At 45.8% G+C, this 22741-nt stretch overlaps 2 protein-coding genes across 7 annotated transcripts in view; both read left to right on the top strand.

Moving 5' to 3' along the window:
- AP3D1 (adaptor related protein complex 3 subunit delta 1) overlaps positions 1 to 17638 on the top strand; it is a 44474-nt gene extending 26836 nt beyond the window's left edge. For 3 of the 4 annotated variants that reach the window (XM_074566148.1, XM_074566151.1, XM_074566152.1), the window contains 19 exons: positions 984 to 1215; positions 1710 to 1855; positions 1982 to 2123; positions 3065 to 3136; positions 4074 to 4149; positions 4956 to 5155; positions 5872 to 5945; positions 7088 to 7111; positions 8229 to 8433; positions 9188 to 9250; positions 9859 to 9957; positions 10461 to 10610; positions 10745 to 10792; positions 11180 to 11369; positions 12489 to 12577; positions 13627 to 13712; positions 14152 to 14273; positions 15053 to 15132; positions 15506 to 17638. In XM_074566148.1, the coding sequence (XP_074422249.1) occupies positions 984 to 1215; positions 1710 to 1855; positions 1982 to 2123; positions 3065 to 3136; positions 4074 to 4149; positions 4956 to 5155; positions 5872 to 5945; positions 7088 to 7111; positions 8229 to 8433; positions 9188 to 9250; positions 9859 to 9957; positions 10461 to 10610; positions 10745 to 10792; positions 11180 to 11369; positions 12489 to 12577; positions 13627 to 13712; positions 14152 to 14273; positions 15053 to 15132; positions 15506 to 15601 (2194 nt within the window). In that variant the 3' untranslated portion in view covers positions 15602 to 17638. The remainder of the gene's footprint in view (positions 1 to 983; positions 1216 to 1709; positions 1856 to 1981; positions 2124 to 3064; positions 3137 to 4073; positions 4150 to 4955; positions 5156 to 5871; positions 5946 to 7087; positions 7112 to 8228; positions 8434 to 9187; positions 9251 to 9858; positions 9958 to 10460; positions 10611 to 10744; positions 10793 to 11179; positions 11370 to 12488; positions 12578 to 13626; positions 13713 to 14151; positions 14274 to 15052; positions 15133 to 15505) is intronic. The other variant, XM_074566149.1, reaches the window with a different exon arrangement.
- A 4119-nt stretch (positions 17639 to 21757) lies between these two features.
- LOC141734408 (ceramide synthase 4-like) overlaps positions 21758 to 22741 on the top strand; it is a 46218-nt gene continuing 45234 nt past the window's right edge. Inside the window, exon 1 of one of the 3 annotated variants that reach the window (XM_074566153.1) lies at positions 21758 to 21937. The gene's annotated coding sequence lies outside the window, so the exon portion shown is untranslated. The remainder of the gene's footprint in view (positions 21938 to 22741) is intronic. The other 2 variants (XM_074566154.1, XM_074566155.1) reach the window with 2 other exon arrangements.

The following is a 22741-nucleotide window of genomic DNA, read 5'->3' as shown; positions in this document are numbered from 1 at the left end:
TTGCAGCACCTAATCTTTCGGAGGGTTAGAAGTCATCTTTTTTGCTCAAAATTTATCTGTACCCACACTAGCGCAATTTTCATTGGTTTTGTGCCAACAATGTCTTTTAGCTTAAATAGATGTTTTTGTCTCTCGATCGTGTGTGCAGATGCCTACCCAGCTTTCGTTTTGTCAAGTTGGACACATCATGATACTGTCGTCTCCTTTTGTCGTCTGCTTTGGTGTCTCTTCTTGTAATTGCCACTCTGAACACTGGTTCCAGTTTAAATTCCCATAGTAGGTGTGATATTTTTAGGGAACTCTGATAAGGCGCAGATCTTCATCTGATTAAAAAAGTTCTGCAAAGAAAACTGGAGATTAAGAACCAAGAGAACATACTTTCCTGCTTCAGTTTGATCACATTTTTTACTTGGAAATAACTTTAGCTTTCCATTTGCAATGGGCCAGTAGCTTTTGTGCATCTTCCATTTAGTTGTGAGCAGACAATGTTGAAGAAGAGCATGGGATTATTATCACAAGTGCTGTGTTCTGCATTCTTTTTGGTGTGTTAAGCATTGCCTACTAGATTTTATTTTTGTTCAGTGTATCATTGGAAATACAACCTCGGTGATGTGAGTGGTGAAGTACAGAATGGCAGGAAGGCAGTCGGGCTGCTAGATCCAGGCTGTGCAAGGAGCTGGCACTTAAAAGTGCAGTGCTTAGTTAATGGAGAGAATAATGAACTTGTAAAGGTGGAAACTGGGGCGTCCCTCCTCTCCGGTGAAAGGAGAAAGCTATAAAGTCTTCTGTGCCACGTTACTACTGTAATTTGGAAGGGGAAGATACACAGGGAGCAAATCATTCCGCATTTGTAATCTGTCCTGTCTTTCTGTAGTACTTTGTACTGCAACCGAGGTTTTTCGAAAAATTCTTTTCCATGAAGACTGATGAAATTTTGAAATTTCTCAGTTTCTGGCTTTCATCTGTCCTCTCTGTCTTTACAGACACCTTGAGGAAGCAAACCAAACCTTAGAAGCAATGTTGAGGCCTAAAGTTACAACTCTACCAGGCCACATCCAGGCAGTTTATGTCCAGAACATGGTGAAGCTGTACGCGTCCATCCTGCAGCAGAAAGAGCAATCTGGCGAAAAGGAAGCAGCTCAGGAAATTACGCAGCTGATGATTGACCGCCTGCCGCAGTTTGTCCAGAGTGCAGATCTAGAAGTTCAGGAGAGGGTAAGAGAACAAAATTACTTTGGATTTTATCATACAAAGTCTCTTATTTGTCTTGGAGCATAAATGTAATTTGCTGTGGCCATGCATGTTTTATATAAGCCATTGTTATCGATGGAGCGGTGCGTTATTCTGTACTTGGTGTAACTCGGTGGAAGAGAAGCTCCGGAACTAGAGAACTGGGAAGGATGGGGACAGTTCATGTCAGAGCCCAGATCTTATTCCAGTTCAATACCACCTCGGAAGACTGCCGTCAAGAATTTCACTCAAAACAATGTAATTTTAAAATTATGCAAGCACTTAAGGACACAGCTAGAAGAGAGGGTTGACATGGATTATTTCTTTTAACATTTGCTCTAAACCTGCAGTTATGCTGCTTCCCTTAATTCCCTTAATGGAGTAGAGCAGTTCTCTTCTGCTGACGTTCATTCAGTTGATTTTTTTTTTTTGGTTCAGTTTAATATTAATCCTGAAATTACTTCTGCATTTGTTTTTAGGCTTCTTGCATCTTGCAACTAATAAAATATATTCAGAAGCTACAAATAAAAGAAGTACCTGTAGCTGAGGAAGTGATAGCCCTGTTTGCTGGTGAGCTGAACCCTGTGGCTCCTAAAGCACAGAAGAAAGTACCAGTTCCAGAGGGGTAAGGTTCCTTCTCTCTCCCAAAACCTTATTTAAACTTAAGTAGCAAAACAAAATATATGATTAGAAATACCAAAATACTCAGGGGCACTCAGTCGAGCTGTTTGTTTACTGCAATTCTTCCCAGATTGGACCTTGATGCCTGGATCAATGAACCTCCATCAGACAGTGAGTCTGAAGATGAAAAGCCCAAAACAATTTTCCACGATGAGGAACAAAGGCATTCCAGACACAGACAGCCAGAAATAGATGAAGAGGAACTGGCCAGAGTGAGTGAATGTTAAAATGCTTTTCCCTGCATAATTCAGTAGTAATGTTGCAAGTGCTACAGAAGCAGCTGGAGCTGTTGTGTGTTCTCCGTGTAGCCAGGGAGCCGTGCTGCTTTCTACAGCTCAGAAATCTGATGATTTGATGCAAACAAAATATATGTATTTGAATACAGGTATTTTTTTTTTTAGGCATTGTGGAATACAGACAGTATAAAGTTCTCTTGGAAATCTAGCTTGCCTGTCTTGTCCAAATGGAAACAAGATATCATAAAAACATGGCTCTTGTTAGGAGTTTGGAGCTGTTGTAAAAATCTGACCTGTAAACTGTGGGGTGTAGTGCAGTGCACTTCGAAGTAATGGGGTCTTGAGGATGGACGTTTGTGCTGAGCTCTGCAACTGCTTGGTATTTTACACGCCTTCTCTGTTGGTGTACTTTTCTTATTCTGTGTGCTCTGTATAGGCAGAAAAAGAGGCAACACCTTTGCTCCTGGACTTTAGCAGCTTCTAGAAATTACTCTAATGTGACTGTTCTCAGCAATGATACCATATTTCCTGCTTCTGACCTTTTTGTTTTCATAATGAAAACTTTATTGATAAGAGTCTTCACTTCTTCCTATTTTTGCAAAAATGAAAATACAAACGTTTGAATTGCCATCAAAATCTGGTCTTCAGAAGTTACTCTCTCCAGTCCAGAATTAAAAAGCAAAGAAAGGGTGTTCTAAGGATTATTAGTTGTAGTAGTAACAGTACTTGTGGTTATATTCTAGTATGTCTTGTAACTCAGAACTGGTTTGTTATACACAAGCTAGTGTGCTGTAGCCTTTTTGCAAGCGGTTATATATTGTTCCAAAAATTCAGGGAGATTGTGTTTTGCACTTTGCCTTTTATCTGTTTTTGCTTGTAAACAGACATTCTAACTACAAATATTCATCTGCTTTTAGCGACGAGAAGCCCGGAAACAAGAACAGGCAAACAACCCATTTTACATTAAAAGCTCTCCTTCGCCGCAAAAGGTGAGTGAGCCTGAATTAAAATCTCTTACTGGCCTCTCATGTAACTGTGTGAAGGCTCCCTGGATGTCAGAGCTGCAGCTTCTGTCTGGGACATTCTGATTATTTCCACTGCAGTTCTGATCATGTAACAGTGTGCCCATTGGAGTGACGACCTGCAGTTGTTTTTCTGAGTCTCCTTTGTGTTGAGAAACTCAAAAACGACCTGATATAACAAGAGCAGCCAGCTTTCTGTGAACCTTTGGTGGACCTCCAGTTTAGAAATAAGAAAGTGGTGATTGTCACAGCTCCCATTACACAGCAGTTTGGAACAATCTGGATTAACTTGTCATGGAAAGCGCAGCGTTTGTGTTTCTAAAAGCTGTAGAGAAATACTGCTTCTCTGTGCCCCTGTGTCACAAATTCCTGTGCAGGTAGTTTGTCCCAGCTCTGGGAGATGGAAGGATTCAGGTTGCACTTCATTAAGAGCCACGAAGAGAGAGGGAGCCTTGAACATGTTCTTCTTGAACACCCAGTGATTTTAATGGATGAAAAGGTCGTGGTCTCTTAACACTGTTTTCAGGGAAAGAACCTGCTTTATTCCCTCTCTATCCTAAGGACTGCCCCATTTTCTTCAACTCAAATCTCAAAATTGATCTTTTGAAGTGGCAAGTCATTGGCAATAAAACACAAAGCAAAAATTCTTCAGAGAGTTGCAACAAGCCTTCATGGCAGTAGCAAGGTTAAAAAACTGTAGGTAGAAGTAGGGTCTTTATAATAGCGATGAGCTGGCTTTAAAATGCACCCTGCTCCCGCATGGGATTTAGTCCTGAGCTATTCCATTCCTATCCTTTAAAATGTTTGCTTAAAGGATTAAACTACTTGATGTTTTGAAATGCGCCCATCTATATAGATTTTTATCTGGCAGTGCTCTGAATGTAACAAACTTTCATTTTCCCAGCGATACCAAGACACTCCAGGTGTGGAACATATACCCGTGGTCCAGATCGACCTTTCTGTCCCATTAAAAGTTCCAGGTAAGTTAATTGCAGAAATTCAGTTAAGCAAAACAATAATTCCTTCTTAGGAATTTCTCCTTGGGTTTTTAAGGGCAAGGAACATTCTTTCGTTAGACTCTTAAATGTATCTCCTTAACTTACACGTGTTTGAAAATAGCACTTTGCAGTCCAAGTGCGGTTTCTTTCAGGACAGTATTAGAAGTAATTCTGTGATTAAGTATAATATGCAGCAAAGTCTGTAACGTGTAAACTAACGCTGTTCTGGTAGGAAACAGTCACCTTTGAAGTGTCTGAAAGGGCTGATGAAGGTGACCAGCAGATACTAAGTGGAGTCTAATGGTAGAGCTACTATTTTAACATCTTGTTTCAAGTATCAAAAGATAGGTGTGTGTCTGATGAGTGGTTTGATATAACGCTGAAAGGCTGTTGATAAAGTGCAGCACATTGCAAGTGATCACTTCTAGGTGCAAATATTTGAGGCTTACACAACAAAGGTTTTCCTGAAAGTGTGGAAAGTTGTCAGAATTAGTACAGCAATGGCACCGGTTCTGCTTAAAGAGCATCTAAACATTGATATTTTAATCCAGTTAACATGGACAGGAATCGGGGAGCAGGACAGAGGTGTGTCCTGTTTCTGGAGAGATGGAGTGTGATAGTAAAGCTGCTGCAGGAGGGGCTGTATGTGAGATAATGTGGAAGCAGGGAGAAGTGTCGATCCTTCTAATTCTGAGAAGCTACACGCAAGGGTCACTCCAAATGTTATTGTTTCTGAGATCACTGTCCATGTGGACTGTAGCCTGAAAGCAGTTTGGCTTCCTCCACAGGAATGCCTATGTCTGACCAGTATGTGAAACTGGAAGAAGAGCGAAGACACAAACAGAAACTGGAGAAAGACAAGAAAAAGAAAAAACAGAAAAAGGAGAAGAGGGGTAAACATCATCGCCATAACTCTCTGCACACGGAGAGCGAGGAGGACATCGCTCCAGCTCACCACGTCGATATCATAACGGAAGAGATGCCGGAGGTCAGTTGCTTTGGTTGGAGGTCTGAGTTGTGGGGGTTTATCTGTGTGCTCTTCTGGAGAGATTTCGCCCCAGGAATCACCAGCCAGTCTGTACTGTTGCAGTTCCAGAGCTCTGATTTCTTGCAAAGCTGTTGAAGAAATGACTGAGATGCTCCTAGGCTGTTCTTTGCAGGGCGAAAAATGCTTTTCTTTTTGTTCAGAAAAAGACAAAAATTGCCACTGAAGCTATTAAAAAAAAAAAAAAAAAAACCAAACCAAAAAAAAACCAAACCCAAACCAGACACCAAACCCAAAACAAACAGTATGCATCTCTGCTGTAAAAGTAATGCTGTCCAAATAGTCACTTCATTTATTACGCTCTGCTGCTTCACTTTGACACTAACTTGCTGTCTAGTCAGCAGGTTTGCAGCTGATTATAATTAATTGCGCATGCTAATGATGTAATCTGTATTTGTTCCTAAAATTTCCTTTAATCAAAACCAAAGAGCAGCAATTCAAATCCTGCCGTTTATAAAGAATGAGTTTCTGTTCTAAATTAATCTTGTAACTAGACGCTGCATCAAAGTGCATTGTTCCTAGAACTTGCTGTGCCTGATCACAAGCTGGGCTGTTCCAGGGTTAACAGTCTTAAACTGCTTGGGGGGATGTAGAGCTCTAGTTTCGAAACTGCCTGTGGTTCACTTCTTTGGTGGATGGTCTCTTTATCTCTCCTGCAGAACGCTTTACCCAGTGATGAAGATGACAAAGATCCCAATGATCCATATAAGGCACTCGATATAGATCTGGATAAGTAAGTGATGGTTTTGTATGTGAATTTACTTGATTGCTAACTGGAATGCATGAGGGCAAGTCTGGGGCTGAACAGGCAAAGGCGTTATTTGCAGTCCGCTGGGTGAAAAGACCAAGTCGTGTCTTGGATGTAACCTTAGATGATGGTCCAGGCTTGGGTTCCTGCTGCAGCATGAATGGGAAAAGCTGAGCTGCTGGTGTCGCGGGGGTTCGGTAGGGGCAGGGAGATCATTTTCTGTGTGTGAATGGAGTCTGAAAGCACAGGCAAGTGCAGCTGGGATCGGGTGTGGGAGAGTTAGTCTGAGCTTTTGGGTGTACCAGCATCTCTCTGATCTAACCTGCCTTGGCACTGAGTGTGACCTGTGTTCGGCTTGGCCTCAGTACACACAGTAAGCCTCTATGCTCTGTCTTGTGATAATTTGACCAGTAACAGCCAGTTTATAGCATCCCTGTTGCCCTGTGGACATTCAGCGTGGTGCCACTGTTGAAAAATGATTGAGTGAACTGCACATCCTAATTTTGACCAGAGTCTGGCCCCCATTCAGCTTCTGGAGTTGTTTACAGTTCAGGCTGTGAATCCCTGCATGCCACGTGATAATTAGCAGTGCGCTGTTGAGTAGTGCACATGGAGATTTATTTTTTTTTTTAGTTGGTGTTTTACAAAATTGCCATGCTAAAAATAATGGCTGATGTATGGTCCGTGGATGCCTCCTGTAAAGTTTTGAAGACTCTGCAGGCACATTTAAAGTCTGTGCCGTTCTCTGTAATTCTCAAGTCTGTAGGGACCCTGCAAAAAAGTGATGTAGCATTTTTAAAAAGCAAAAGAACAGTTTCTGTAAAACGTCTGTTTTTTTCATGAGCTGGTCTCATTTTACTGAGTCTGCAGGGGATCAGTGTATTAGTTTCTGACTATAGACCTTGTATTTGCATGACAAACCTCAACAGCCTAGAAAACACTGAGCAGAACAGTTCCTGAACGCTGTGCTCCGGGAGGCATCTTTGGACTTTTGTATTGTTTCCGTCCATTCTCTTGCCATTTCGTATGAGTCGGTGTGCTCTCCTGTCACGTTTTCTCATGTCTCTGTCCTCTCTCTCTCTCTTTCTGTGCTTGCACTGCTATGTCTGTGTCACGCTCACACGCAGTCTGGTTTCAGGGAAGCCCTCCAGGTAAGAATATATTGCCAAGTGGCTGACCTTCTTCGTCAGGTTGGTTGATTCCTGTGGACAGTGTAAATACTTGAAGGGTGGTGAAACCATTGAAATCCTTCACCCTGAAATTAGTGGGAGTTTATTTCATCGTTGACTTTCAGCATCGATCCCTGTTTCCTTACAGGTATATGTGAAATAGCTTAAAGATGAGATCTGGTTACTGTTCAAACAGATGTGGGGGGGATCCATCTTGCCCTTACGTTGTATATTTCAAAGTTAAAAAATGAATCAAGTCTGGTTCTTTATGCAATATAAGCAAAAAAAATTAAAGCAGGTGAGACCATTAGAAATTTGCTGAATGCGTGTTTGCCGCTGAAATGTGAAAATTAATGTTAAGCAAATGCTGTAGAAATAGAAAAAGAGGCAATCGGTGAACGTCCCGCTGATTTCTGGACAGTGTTTGACAAGAGTGGAGAAATGGCTAAGCTGGTTTTTCCCAAGTAATGGATTTGTGATACAGTGTAAAACTGAACTACTCATGCTTTTTGGAAGCAGGTATCCGAAATTAAACGCAATGCTTAAAACGTAACAGTACAGTACAGATTCATAGTGTAAGCTTTCAAAATGAGACAATTTATTGCTTATAATAATTTCAATTTGAAGTGATCTGTTTATTGATAACAACAAAAGAACACGCCCTTCAAGGGCTGTTTGAGCCATGCTGTCGTTCCACTGCTTGAATTTCCCCACTGTTGCAAATGCTCCCTACTGTTTCCTGTTTTTGCTCTTCCTTTGAGAGTGGTTTCGCAGGAGTGCAGCGTAACGCCGTGTGAATGTGTTCTTCTGCGGCTGTTACGCAGCCTGCAAGTCTGTAGTTTATCCCTTTTAAGAGTGATCAGGTGTCAGCAAGAGCTTGGCTCTTGGTCACCTTCAAAATGTTTCCATTAACTTCTAATCCACGAGGGCAGTGTCTGCAGTTATGTAAATAAGCTTCAGGTACAAAAGTATGTGCTGATTTAAGATTTTGGGGCCCAACTCTTTAAAACCAAAGCATACCTTGTCTTGGATGTCCAGCAGGATAATCTGAGCTGAGGGAGGCTGTTTGCAGAAGGATGATGGTCTCTCTGTTTTTAAGACCCTTAGCGGACAGTGAGAAGCTGCCAGTGCAGAGACACAGAAATGTTGAGACCCTGAAGTCACCAGATTCCGAAGCTCCCCTGGTAGAGAAGAAGAGCAAGAAACCCAAAAAGAAGGAAAAGAAACACAAAGAAAAAGAGAGAGACAAAGGCAAGAAGAAAGAGAAAGAGAAAAAGGTAGTAGAAGAGGAAGAAGCAAAGAAGGTAATTCTCCAAAACTTGCTTTATTTTAGAAACTGCTGTTACGGGCCATATTTATCGCTGTGTTTTGTTTGTGTTGCTTAGGAACAGTCACGTTTGACAATCCAAACAGCTGAATGTTTTCAAGCTTTTTTTCCTTAAATTTTTACAACCATAAGAGCAGGTATTTAAAGATTTCTGCTAATAAAAATAACATTTACTTAGCCTCACAAGTTAGCAGATCTCAGCTTACTGCAGCCTACGCAGCAGATCTTCCAGATCTAATTTGGAAGCTGAGTCTACTGATGCTCTGTCGGTTCTTACAATGGGGAACTCGTTAGCAAAATATCTGGAACTCCCTTTTGTTCTCCATCCTGTCCCCTGTGTACTTCAGAATCTTTCAGTTACAAAACCTGCCGTTAGTTGTCAGTTACTCTGGAGGCTTGAAGTATCCTTCATGTTAACCACTCTGCGGAGATGCACTTTTCCTCTAAGGGGCAGCCGATGTGCTTTGAATGCCTGTAGATACTGTGATACGGAGGGTAACCTGCAGTTACTCTCAGCCGTGTCCGGGTTTGGAAGTGCGTTCAAAGGCTGACATCAAGCTGCTTCAACTATTTGCTCCTAAAACGTGTTGCAGTATCCGTGTGTGAGCATTCTGGAGCGATGAGTTTCCATGAAAACTTAAGGTTTTAATTTAATTGATGATTTTTTTTTTAATCTTTCAAAGAATGGTATCAAAAAAACTATAATGGCTTTGTTTTCTCTTGAAATTCAGGGGGAAGACTTGGATTTCTGGCTCTCTACGGCTCCACCGTCTGCTTCTACTACCCAGCCACAGGTAGGCATCTTATCTCATGATTGCATTTTAGCTGTGATCCGAGTGCTTTGTCATGCTGCAGGAGAGAAGGGGAAAATCGGCTTCATCTCCTCAATTTATTGCCGTGAAGCAATGACACTTTATCTCCCCGGTTTGCAGCCACTGTAATGGGGGGTTTCAAGCTCGTTCTGCTGTGCAGATCAGTGGATAGGAGTACAGACGCAGCTACAGCCTTGGTGGATTTTAATATTATTGGTGGATTTTAATATTGTGTTATTGTATGGTTTTATTTCCTAGTGTGAGCCGGACACTAGCAATGTTAATAGACGTGACAGACACAGTCTGAAAGGAAAAGTCTCGTGAATTCTGATGGGAGATTTTAGAGGAAGAGACAGGGAATATAAGGGGACATATTCCTTGGAGGAAATCTTTTGTATCTTGTCCTCAAGATCGTATTTGCTGGTTGTCAGAAGCATGAAACAAAAGGCTTGATACTGTGTTAGTCTAATGTAACTTTTTGAAATAACAGTTGATGGGTGGGGTGTCACTGTTGAGATTTCCTTTGGTGTGGGATTCGGTGGTTCCAATGCATTCCGTTAGTGTCGTAATCCTTCTGCTAATCTACTCAGAGTGAGCCTGAAGCGGGTGCTGCTGTTGTGGCTGAACCTCAAGAGGTAAAAAAGGAAGACAGGGAAGAGCGAGATGAAGAAGAGGATGATGAAGGAAAGGTAAGTGGTTTAAATTGCTGACACCCATAGCCATTTTCTCCTAGTGTCTCGTATTCTTTAAAAAGAAGCCCACAGGAATTACCAATTACCAGTCAGTGTAGCAACCACCTGCAAGTAGGCAGCAGTGGGATGTTACGCCCTTGAGGAGCTCGAAATGCTTCATAGTAAGAGGTTTGGTTGTTGCTTGAGCTAAGGGTCAGGGAGCAGTTTTAAAGCTGAGCTTCCAAACAGTTGAAGAGATTTGTCCTTCTGCTGAGCCCAGGCTGCTTTGGGTTTAAGGTATTGTCATCTGAGTGGGGAGCAGGAGTTTACTGGGACTCAGCACAGGATGTCGGTTGGGGTTTCGGGTTTGTGCAGTAGTAGGAAACCACGTTCAGTCATCCAAAAGGCTGTGTAGAGTGGGAGTCTGGAGTTGAAAGATTGGTAGAGGGGTCATGATGTAATGGGTGGAAATGTAGGGTTTTCTTTAAGGGTTTCTCGTAGTTTCTTGTTCTTTTTGGTAGAAATCCTCCAAGCATAAGAAGAAAAAGCACAAGAAAGAGAAAGAAGAGAAATCAAAGGACAAAAAGAAATCCAAAAAGAAGAGTCATCACAGCGAGGAGGAGACAACAGAGTCGGTGCAGAATGGAACACTAGATGATGAACCACTACCAGTGAGTAGCTGTGCACTGGCAGCGCTTGCCTCGGGGAAAAGGCAGGAGCTAAACTGCTTTGCGAGGAAGGAGAATGATCGCTATTTCAGAGAAATTAGTTACGTTACGACTATGATTTCTTTCTTGTTTTTCAGCCTATGTCCAGTTACCGCCTTCTTGCTGAAAATCCATACATTAAAATGGTGAGTTTTTTGGCGTTCAGATCCAGATAGATGTCTTCTCTTTTTGTGCTCTCTAAGAAAAGAGAGCATACGCTGGGGATCCTACAGCACTCTATGTAGACAATATCTAACTGAAACACTGTTTAAATCCCAGGAGGCAGAAACGTAACAAAGTTCCATTGCCATTCCTTTGGCTGTCCCACTTAACAAGTTTAAGTTGATATTTTCCCACAGTTTAGCAGTACTGTGGAGCTGGTTACCAGTGTGCTTTTCACTACGCTATAGCTGTACCAAATTACCTTCTTTTTTGAAGTTTGCTTTATTCTGATGCTGTGTTCTGTCCTGGTGCTCTGCTGTTTGAAGTTTCTGAATCTTTCCTTTGATTTTTTTTTTCTTCTTCATTTGCAGACCTACGATATTCAAGGAAACCTCCAGAATGATAGTCAAGTTACCGTCTCTGTTATCTTTGAAAACAAAAGCACTAGCTTCCTTAAGAGCATGGAACTAAATGTCCTGGACTCTCTCAACACTAAAATGCTCCGACCAGAAGGATCATCAGTACACGATGGGATACCTGTGCCCTTCCAGCTACCCCCTGGTATGTGCAGCTTTGCACAGGGTTCTTGGAGTGTGTCTAGTCCTACACTGCCCTCCTGTGGAAAGAGTTGTTTGAACCTCTTGCTACTTGCTGTTTTCCAGAAAGGCTTGTCCCTCTGCCTGGGTGTTCCCTGGGCTTTCGCACAATTCACTGGACAGGATAAGCCTTCTCACAGTATGGGTATAAGCGCAGGTGGTTCTTCACAGCAAAAGAGCAAAGCCTGTAACATAGGGCTGGGGGTCCGAATGCCTGAGTTCCTTTTTCAAGTGACCGCAGGCTGGCACACCTTTGAACGTGCCAGCATTGCCAGCTAAAGGAACTCCCAAATTCATGAGGAGTTTGCTATGAGATTTAAAATGGAACACAGCTATAGGTTCTTGAACCGTTAGAATCTGCTCTGGATTGATTCTTGAGCTGTTGTCTTATTCTTTTAATGGCAGAGGCCATATGCAGTGAAAGTTTGCGATAAGTATGTGCTTATTCTGCTGGGGAGCTGAGCCCTTAAGAAATGTTAGACACAGATGAAGAATAATGGCTTCATATAGAGTATAATAGTACAGTCGAATCGCCGAGCTGCTCCAAATTTCACTTCCTTTGCCACAGAGTTAATTTGAACGCTGAAAGAGCTCACAGAAGTCTTCGTGGGATTTAGTGGCTTCAGGGAGCATTTTGATCCCCCGTGGAAAGCAGTGGGGTATTTTTTTATTTAGTCTGCATAAGACAGTTCTTAACACAGAGCCGTATATTACAAGAGAAGCACAGGAACATTAGAATGCAAATTAGTTCTGAAAACTATGTGGAAAGTTGTATATTTTCCCATTATACAAACAGTTGCCACTGTGACATACTTTTGCTCAGGCCCTCGCTCAATAACCTCTGCCAGGTGCCAGCTCTCACTGCTGCTTTTCAGAGACCCGAGAACTAAATGCTGTTACGCTGTTAGTTCACAGCGGGAATTGTGCATATAACTTTCCTCCAGCTACACGGAAACCTTCAAACTTGGTTCAGAAATAGTCAGTACATAAAGCTTAGCTGCTACTGATCAGTTTAATCTAACCATTACTTAGATCTGGAAACCATTTTCTGACTTGACTTTTCCCTCTCCTCTCTTCGTGCTAGGAATCTCTAATGAAGCCCAGTTTGTGTTTACACTTCAGAGTATTGTTATGGCTCAGAAGTTAAAAGGAACACTGTCCTTTATAGTCAAAGTAAGTGCAGCTTTAAACTCTGTGCTTCTGCTTCCTTTGGAACTGCGTAAGGGAGCTTGACTTGGGTGGAAAGCACTGCTTTAGAGCTTTTTTTTTTAGGCATCATTTCATCTCTGCTGCACCAGCCCATTCTGTGATGTGAGAAGTATTTTTACATGACATCTTGTGCAAAGAGTGTCCTGAATACTGCGTAAGCATGTCCTAAATTGTCATTCCTGGCAGTGTGTGAGCAATGCAGCCTGAAACATATGCCACATTGTCAGCTAGAAAGTCACTGCAGTGGTGCATCTGGTGGGGAGAGGATGTCAACCATCTCATGAGAGATGCAGCCTGGAGTCCGTTTCTTCTGATCTCGGTTACCCAAAGATGGGTTGGATACTGCTGCCTGGTACAAGACTGGCAAAATAATCCTAACAATTAGATAGAGTTAATAAGGATGGAAACCCAGAACAGGAGTGAGGTTAGCTGAAGGCATTGTTTAATAGGGGTTGACCTGTATAAGGCTATATGGGGTTCTGATCTTATTTCAGTAAAATTCAGTAAAATGAAGGAGCTGCGTGAACAGCTCGAAAGAAGTGAATGGAGACAGTTGTGGCTAATTCTGAGTCAGCCATTATCTCTATTTTAAGGGTTTCTTAAAAATAACATACCAGTCCTATTTCCAGTACCTAAGAATCTGGGAGTTATAGCTTATTATTTTGCTTGGGAAATGGTGAACTGTAAAACCACGTCTCCAAGTGTTAATTTAAATTGTCTGCTCAATGTATTTCAGCAAAGCACATTGAGAAATGCAGCCGCATCCCTCCAGTTGTGTCCCTTACCTGCTCTCGGTGTGCGTATCAACCCGGCTGTCCAAATCTTGTCTCTAACTGGCCTGATGTAGTAGCGTGATGGTCGTTCTCAGACTGATCCTTCAGGCCTAGCCAGGGTATATCAAAGGGAATTGAGCCCTAAAGTCTCCATCGGTGCCTGTTTTGGTAGGTGGGGGTGGTGCCTCCTCTTGCTGCCTTGGGGCTCCCATTCATCTCCTTTCCTTTGACCTGTTGCAGAATGATGAAGGTTCAACCCATGAAAAACTAGATTTCAAATTGCACTTCAGTTGCGCTTCATACTTGATCACGACGCCTTGCTATAGGTAAGTGCCATTTAGGGAGCACAACATTGGTGCTTTCGCCGCCCATGTGAAGCTGAGCTTTGGCTGCAGGCCATCTCTGCAAGACACGCAGCATGCTTTTGACTGTGGCTGCTTGTGATTGCTTTGATTACAGTTCCGTTCTCTTGTGTAATATTTGACTGTTAAAATATGTCCAGCAACTTATTTCAAGTGATTCTGAAGAAGGAGCTGTATGCCCTGTAGGCTGGCAGAGGTGTGGAAGTAGCTCTGGTTGAGGTCGCAGGGTGCTCCAGTGGATTCTGGAGTTTCGTTCCCATATTTGCTGTAAACCTTTTTTCCTAGAGCTTGGTAGTACTTAGACTTCTGCATCCTGAGATGTCTCAAGGTCTGCATGGGGCTGATGTGGTGGATTACACTTGAATTTCTAGTACGAGTGTTTACTTTCCGTCCTGTTTTGCAGTGATGCTTTTGCCAAGCTCCTAGAGTCTGGAGATCTGCACATGAGTTCTATTAAAGTAGATGGAATTAGCATTTCTTTCCAACATCTACTGGCAAAGATCTGTTTTCATCATCATTTTTCAGGTGAGTCTTCCTTGACGCAGAACCTTCTGCAAAATTCCATATTCTAAAATTTCTGCTGTGCTTGGCAAGCGCAACGCTCCGTGGCCTCAACAACGACAGAAGCAGGTTAAATGTCCAGATTAAATACATCTGGGAGAGGAGGGTTTTTTAACCTGGTTTGTAATACATTGGTATGCTTAAAGCATGCAACGTTCTTTAAAATGAACTCTCCTGGCGTCCCTGTGGCTTTCCCCCAGTCCAGCGAGGCACGTGGCAGGTGTCACAGGAGCAGCTTCTAGTCAGGGCTGTAACGGTTCCCTGGGGAGTGTGTTTGATCTTCAGTGCTTCAGCCTCCCTCTTTCCTCAGCGCTTCGTTTCAGCAAGGGAGAGCCCGAGCTATTCAAGCTTGGGCTTATTAATTAAAGCAAAGCACTTAGTAAGTAAAGTAAAACAAGTACTGGATGAAGCGAAACAAATGGCTGTTTCATCATGCTCTGGTGTACACATTAGACATTGCCTCACTGGAGGTATTTCTGGGGAAGAGATCTACGCTCTAATCAGCTTTTTTGCCACAAAAAATTTGCAGCTTACTTAAAAGACAAAGGACTAACATCATTATTGCAAAATATCCCAGATAGGAGCCAGGCACATACATCATCTTAACCCTGACTCTCTCCTCCCCTCACTCAGTAGAAGCTTCTGTTCCTTGAGGCCAGACAAAGCAGCAGTGCCTAGTCACGGGAAGCAAATCTTGTATTAAAAAGTTGTCCCGCTAAACGAAAACTCCTGCTTTTTTATAGTTGTGGAACGCGTTGATTCGTGTGCATCAATGTACAGTCGTTCTATCCAAGGCCATCACGTCTGCCTACTGGTAAAAAAGGTGAGAGCGTTGTAACCCTCTGAAACAAGACCCGAGAGAAGCTAAATCCACAGCCTTCCCTGTCTTAACAGAAAGGGGGAAATAATCCTGTCTAAATCATCCGGGGTGCCATGGGGGCTTTAACTGCGCAGCCAGCAGTTCTCGTTGTGCTGCTACAAAGCTCCTTCCTCCCCGGGGGTTTCCTCTTCCCCAGCGTGTAGCTGGTGGGTAGGAGCAGCGCTGGTGACTTCCCCGAACTGACCTCTGGGCTCAGCCCGCTTCGTCCCTGTGGGGGCTCCACCGGCTGTTCCCAGTTCCTGCGCTTGGCTGGGAATAAAATTGTCCCTGCCTAGAAGAGGAGCTAATGGATTTCTCTTTTCTTTTTCTTTCTAAGGGAGAGAACTCTGTATCCATAGATGGGAAATGTAATGATTCCACCCTGCTTAGCAACTTGTTGGATGAGATGAAAGAGACATTGTCCAAGTGCTGAATATTCCTTATGAAATACTCCAACTACAAGAAACACACCTAATGTGTAAAGACGAGCAGACCCAAGTGTTAAGTTTCTCCCTCGTACGCATGTACTATCCTGGGGCACGTGCTTTTCAGTTAACTCCACCATTGTTTGCAGTTTAGACATTTTAAGGCTGTATGTTACCTTTTTATTTCAAAACTTTTTACAAACTGTGGTGTTAACCCTTTCTAGCCCAAAGAGATCCTGGTGACGTGACTGGAGGAGGGAGGGAGGGACGCTATTTATTCAGCAGCTCATGGTGGTCCCTTGCCATCTGCGAGGGACGGTGGACTAAGAGTTTTACCAACAGTAGCACAGAGTCTGTTGCTTGTGCTTATTGCCGGGGAAGGTTGACTTGATCCATAGCCATGGAATATGTCTTCAGGGCTGCTGTAGTCGATGTATATTTCTAGCAGAGGCTGGTGCTGGACCTGAAGGCCTCTTTTTTTTTTTTTTTAAATATGATTTATTATTATTATCTCAAGATCTATTGTGATCGGCATATAAACATCCTCCATCTCCTTGAGCTAATCCAAATGAGCCCTGAGAGAACTGGGATGTTTGAGTTTCTGTTTCTAGTAGTTGCCTCGAGCCTTAACCTTCTTTTAGTGACAGCTGGAAGAGTAGAGCGTGAATGCATGGAACGGGCTGAAAGTGTTACTGTTTGGTTCTCTGCTCCTGTTGACCGCCCCAGCAAATGGAGTCTGTCATGCCTCTCCCCTTTGAGCAGTCTCTGCCGATGTGTTTTATGAGTCCACTTCAATTTCACATTCCTGAAAAGCTTAGGGTGTAGCAAGAAACTGGAAATCCAAAGGGGTCTGTTCCTGCTTTATTTTTTTTTTATCATTTTGCTCGCCAGCAGAGGTTGACCACTACCAGGTTAGCGATGCCCACGCGTTGTACTCCCTTCGCTCTGAACAGTTTGCGGGTACAGCCCCGTTCCCTCTGTGCTGTGAGAAGGGAGCTGTCGTGCTCTCGGTTGTCCCCGTAGTGTCCCCTGGCCCTGCGCGCGCAGCAGCTGGGTCCCTGCAGCAGAAGTGTCCCTCGGGGTGGGAGGGAGGGGGGGTGAGAGGCCGAAGGCTCTGTCGTGGGGTGGCATTAGAGGGGAGAACGGGAGGGTTTACAAAGTGAAGCCCTTTCTGCACTATTGAAACCTTTTGGAATCACTGACTGGAAAGGGATGTCGCCGTGTCCTTTACAGAGATGCTTAATTGATGTCCTTCTCCGAAATCTCTTGCTTTTGATTTCTTTATTATTTTTTTTCCCCCCCCATTTCTCTTACTTGCTGTTCCGTACCCAGCAAACTGAGGACACGCTTGAACGGTTTTGCTTTGGGGCGTGGGGTGGGAGCTGTCGGTGGCTCTTACCAAGAGGGTCCCCAGGGAGGGACTGGGCTGCTCTGCGCTTCTCCAGCACCGCCACCACTCCCACGGGTGACACCAGAGCCCGGCGGAGCTGAACTAAAACCCTGCGCAGGGAACGGGATAAAGCGTTGAGCTTTTGGGTGAATGCTTTAAGCGTGTCTCATGCTCTTTACACCTTTCCCATATCTGGGTGTTTTTGCAAAGGCTCTGGTGTGGTTTTATTGCCAGGACCAGCTTCATCTCCTGATTGCACTTGGCGCTGCAGGAATTGGTTTGCAGCAGGTTTCACTCCTGGGGAAGTGGTGGGGTTTGGTATTGGTCAACCTCCCCTGGTTAGCCAGTTTGTGTATTAGAAACTGAACATATTAAAATTGTCTTAAAGGATAATGTTCCTCAATTAGTGTTTTTTTTTTTTTTAATTCATGGATGAAAACTGTCACTTTAGCATGTAGAGTCTTCTCTTACAGAATCCTGTGCAGTGATTCTAGAATTTTGAAACTGTATGATGTGTTACATTCACAAATTTATTTGCTATCAACATTCCCTTGGAGAAAAAAAAAAAAAAAAAGAAACAGAAAACAACATACCACAAGCTGCTGTAATGATTTTGTGTCAAGATGATCCAATAAACTTTCAAAACAAAGTTAAATTTTTGGCTTTGTAAATAGTCCTTTCGTAAGCCCCTTCCAGTCTGTATGGACCCAGAAGCATGAGGTGATGTCCCCCAGCTCTGAATCGTGGAATGTGTTGGGTGGGAAGGGACCTTTAAAGGAACTGCAAACAGAGCTGGACTCCTGGTACGCCTTAATCACGTAAATGCCCATTACCCCATTGGCACAGTCTCAGCGTTGGCTGGGCTCGAGTCAGGTGCAGGGAGCAAGCGCATGGGGAGGTGCCCCAGTGGAGCTAGAATTCATATCCTGTGAAGAAAGGGTTACCGACAGGCTTGGAACAGAGTTATCTCCTCCTGCGAAGACACGTGAGGATTCATTTTGAATGACCCAGCTTAGCTGATGACATGGACGCTCTGACTCCCCAGCCTGTTAGGGTTATGAGCGTTGGCATAAGTAATATCACTAATTTGGAACAAGAACATTTCTAGAAGAAAGGGAAGTTTGGTGCAATTAATAATTGTTGGGCCTCCTCTTGAGAAGGAAGGGGCAGCCACAGTATCTATGCCGTAGTACCCATAGTATCTATCCACTGTCACCCTCGTTGCCTGACCATGACCACATGCCTAATTGTAATCTACAGGAAAGGAGATTCTGGAGTTTGTCTGCTACTGCTGACTCCTTCCACATTCCCAACTTACTCTGCTTTGATGAAGCGGCACTAAGTGATAATCAGAAAGGTATGTTCAAAAGAAGAGTCATGTTACAACAGCATGTTGTCAGGTTTCAGGTGCACATAATCGCACGTTCTTCCCCTGAACTATCGACGCGCTTCCAGTTAGACACTGTCCCACAGCCTCCTCTCTTAAGATCTGAGGAACTGTATGTCTCCCGAAGACAGCCTCCCCCTTTCTTCATAAACAGGATCTATTTCAGGAGAAGATGAACTCAGCCCGTGGATATGCTCTGTCCTGGTCTTGAATTACAATGGCTTTGGGATCACTAGGATTGCGAGGCGCACGAACAAGACGGTAGGATGAGGTGCCATGAGAGAGTCGGGACTCCAGACTGACTTGAACTTAAATGTAAGAATCCGACTATTTTCCAGACTATAACCGAGGTGAGGTTTGTTGGTGGGAAGATGGAGCGGTGAGGCTGCAGTCCCCAGCAGCTCCGTCCCACCCCCGCGTGCCACATGGCGCAGGAGCACTCGCCTCGCCATCACCGACCCCGCTGCACCCCCGGCTGGATGCTGATCAGCGTTCGTTTTATCTTCGGAGTTTTGATTCTCCCGAGTTGGGCTGCGTGCGCAGGGATGGGGGTCTCCCACGCGAGGGTGCCGTCCACACTGGAAAAAGACACGCTTGAGGTTTTCCAGTACAGCCCGTCGCAACCCAGCACCGCACCAGAGAGATGGGAGCCGCTGAGCATCAGCCCTGCTCAGGGCTTTATTTGGACTTGTTGAACAGGATTTCAGAGGGTGGTTTCACAGACGACGGCTAGAGGACTTTGACTTCTGGACCCAATATCAGCCTGCTCACAACAGGAAGCTGGTGGATAAATGATCACATTTAAAAATACCTGGGTTTCTTACTCATAAATGTATTGTAACATAAATCCTGACCCATCAGGGCTTCAGCAGCCTGTGTTCTAAAATGTTAAGTGATTTTTAAGTACCTCAGATCCTAATTATTTTATGGAACAACTTGAAGAAGCCTGATATTTAAATCCATCTTTGTGTTTCAGACCCCTCTGGATGTCTCAAGGTACGTATCCCAAAAAGCCTGGTACTTTTTACAGCAGCACTCTCTACAGCGGGGGTGAGGGGCGGCGTTCAAGCACTCGTGGCCCTAGTTCAGAATTCACCGAGATTTGTACAAGTGAGGAGGCGCGCGGGGGTCGTATCCCTGCGCACCAGGTCAGGGCTCCTCACCAAGGCTCGGTGTTTGGAATTGCTTTGCTGCATGGAGCCGTGCAGGTTTGCGCTGTGCTGCGATGCTGCCAGTGATGGCTGATCGCGCAGAGGCCGCTCCTCCCGCGTGCAGGACTCGTCACACCTCTGTAATGGGGAGAGTCCCAGCTAACACAAGGAAAAAAAAAAAACAAAAACCCAAAAAAAAAGGACAAATACCCCAAACACAGCCCCTTCCTTTGCCCCAGAGGTCTTAGAAGTTTTTATTTCACCCTCCACACACACTGAAATGAGCAGGTTTTTGCTCATGGAAAGCCCAATCGCAACCCTCTCGAAGTCGGTGGGAGTTTTTCATTGATGTCTGCGGGCTTTGTACCAGACCCAGGAAAGCTGGCTGTATAAATACAGACACCGCACGCCAAGCCGTGTTTTAAGTTGGTTTTGGTGACGCCGCAGGACAAGCTCCAGGACCGTTACCTGCATGTGGGAGCGCTGGGGTCCCCCCAAGGGGCTGCGATACGGGCAGAGATTCCTGACGGGATGGTAACTCCGGGGCCCTACTCCCTCGTGCAAACGTAGTCACGGATACCTTTGCCCAGACGCTCATCTGGTCGTGGCAACCTGGCTACTGGAGTTTTCGAGACGTCAGTCTGCCGTGAGCCTCGCTGTGTATTGCTTGATTGGAACGGAGCGCGTAGGCTAAAACGTGTAAGTGCGAAAACTGTTAACAAGTCACGGTGTTTGTTTTAAAATGGTTAACATCTCTATCTGCACGGGTATTCACAACCACGCTCACCAGAACCCTGCGTACTGCGTCTTTAGAAAAGTCTGGAAATAAAAAGCTGGTGGACAGCATTTTAGTGAGAGGAGAGAACAGTCTGAAGTGCTCCAAGAATGCATTACAGCACAGTGACAAACAATAACAGTCCACATGATCTCTGCTCCTGAGGCTTGAAAGCAAGAATGATGGAGTGGAATTTTCTTTGGCCTGTGTAACACAGGAGGACAGGCTAGATCATCTTAACGAATTTTTTTTCTGGCCTTAAAATCTACACAGCTGTACCGCAGTGATTCCAAAGCCGCGGTCCACAGCATTAGCTCTTTCTCTTTGTTTTGACTGAAATAACGTGTAGTACTTTAGCCACTGTTTTTCCATATGAAGAGCAGCTGCAATATTGCTGAAGGACCTTCTTTTTTTTCCTTTTTTTTTTCTTCACTTGTGAAGAAAACTTCACTTGGTTAAACAAAACATATTCATTGTTGGCCACAGACGAAGTGTGGAACTGCAGAAATAGGTTCCAGCACCATCCACTCAAGCGTTCACGGGCTGCTGTACGTCCTGCTTGGTGCATGATGTTCCGGTTTTAGAATATAACGGTGTGTGCATGCATTCATCCATGTATTTAAAATGTATTTTTACAGAAGCGATGGAGCTAGTGCTCGGGCATGAAATTAGCAGATTTGTTGTAAAGAGCTTTAGGACAGGAATGGAGGTAAAAGAAGAGGTTACGGGCAAAAGTAAAGGCGGGTGAGTATGCGCACCAAGAAGAGGAGCAGAAGCTGGTTTGGCGGGGCCCGGCAGGATGGGTGGAGGCCGTCTCCTCCTATCAGACTGCAACAGGAGCAAGGGTCTCCTGATGAGGATTCCCCTTGTCTTTTTATTTGTACTCCTGAAAGGTGCTGATGAGATAACCGTGAGGGTACTTCACTGGCGTTTCACCCTGGCAGCCATAACTGGCACCGTGCAAACGGCAGCGTTACCTTGCAGTGACACATGACAGAAGAAAACAGGGTCCTTGGTGACACTTCTGCTGAGACTCCATCTGTATTAGGGCTGCCATGTCCTTATGTCACCTCCTCCATGTCCTAGTATTGCTGTCCCTTCCAGCCCTGGAGATGTTCCAACCCTCTGGGGGAAGGCGAACGGGCCAAGTTTTCCTTCAATGAGGTAACACTCCCGAGCCCCGCGGGCTGCATCGCCCCCGGCACGGCTCAGACAGGGTGGAGCCCTCCAGGGTCCCCCGCACCCGCCTGTCCCCGCACAGCCCCTCCGCGCCCGCTCCCCTGCCCGCCTGGGTGACCCGCTGGCGGCCCCTGGCGCTGGGTGCCCATCCAGCCCCTTCCCGCCTGAGGGAGACCCCGCCGGGGGGCCCTCGGCTCGGGACTCTCCCAGCCGCGGCGGCCGCCCTGAGGCCGGGAGGCCCGGACAGACAGGACTGGGCGAGGGGAGACTCGGCCGTGCCCCGGGGGGGAGCGGAGCAGAGCAGCGCCCGGCCGGCCCCGCCGCGCCCCGCGGCCGCCGCCTCCTCCTCGCTCCGCCCGGGGCGCGCAGAGGCCGGAGGCGGCGCGGGTCTCCGCGGAGAGCGGGTCGGCGCCGCCGCGGCGGGGGAGGCCGGAGGTGAGCGGGCAGCAGGCGGCGGGTGAGGTAAGGGCGGGACGGAGCCCGCGGGGCTGGCGGTGCCGGCGGGGCAGGGGGAGAGCCCGGGGGCGCCGGCGGGGATAGCGGGGCGGCCGGCAGTGCCCCGGGGAGGCCGGGGGTCCCGAGAAGGGAGGGGGCGCCGGGGGCGGGGGTCGCCCGGTCTGCGAGCGGTGCCGAGGGGCGCGGGCTGCCCCCCGCCCTGCGGGAGCCGGGGCGGGAAGGGACTTTAGGGGACCGGCTCCTCATGGCGGTCCCGCCCCGGCGGAGCCGTGCTCTGAGGGGAGAGCTGCCGGGAGCGGACTCCCGCCCGCCGCGCGGCAGCCGGCCGGGTGGGGAAGGGGCCGGGCGGGCTCTTGTGGGCCGCCACGGCCCGGAGGAGAAAGCCGGTCCTTGGCGCAGCGCTCCCGGGGGAGTGTGCGCGCCGGAGGGGCTGAAATCAGCCCGGGAAGGGGGTGACACCGGGCCGTCTGCGGCCGGGAGCGCCCGGGAAGCCATTCCGACCTCGGGTCGGGAGCTCCTCCCGGGCCTTCGGTACCTCACGCTTAACCCTTCGCGTGAAAAATGGTGGGATTGAGGGAGGGTTTTCTAACTGGCCATGAAAACTGTTCCCAGAGAAAAGGATGTCAAAACTGGCTGAAAGAATGCGTTTGCGATTATGATTCTTTTTGTGTAATGGACAAAATTCAAGTAGTATAAGGACACACACACACACACACATAGAGACACACAAAAATCATCTTAGGTTAAAGTTTCCAAAGAAAAAACCCCAACCCAAATGCCTGATGGCAAATTCCACTTCTGGAATCATTT

This window comes from Larus michahellis, chromosome 23 (assembly GCF_964199755.1).
Source record: "Larus michahellis chromosome 23, bLarMic1.1, whole genome shotgun sequence".
Lineage (NCBI taxonomy): Eukaryota > Metazoa > Chordata > Aves > Charadriiformes > Laridae > Larus > Larus michahellis.
Note: the sequence above shows the minus strand (reverse complement) of the source record. Positions and strands in the feature narration are given on the sequence as shown.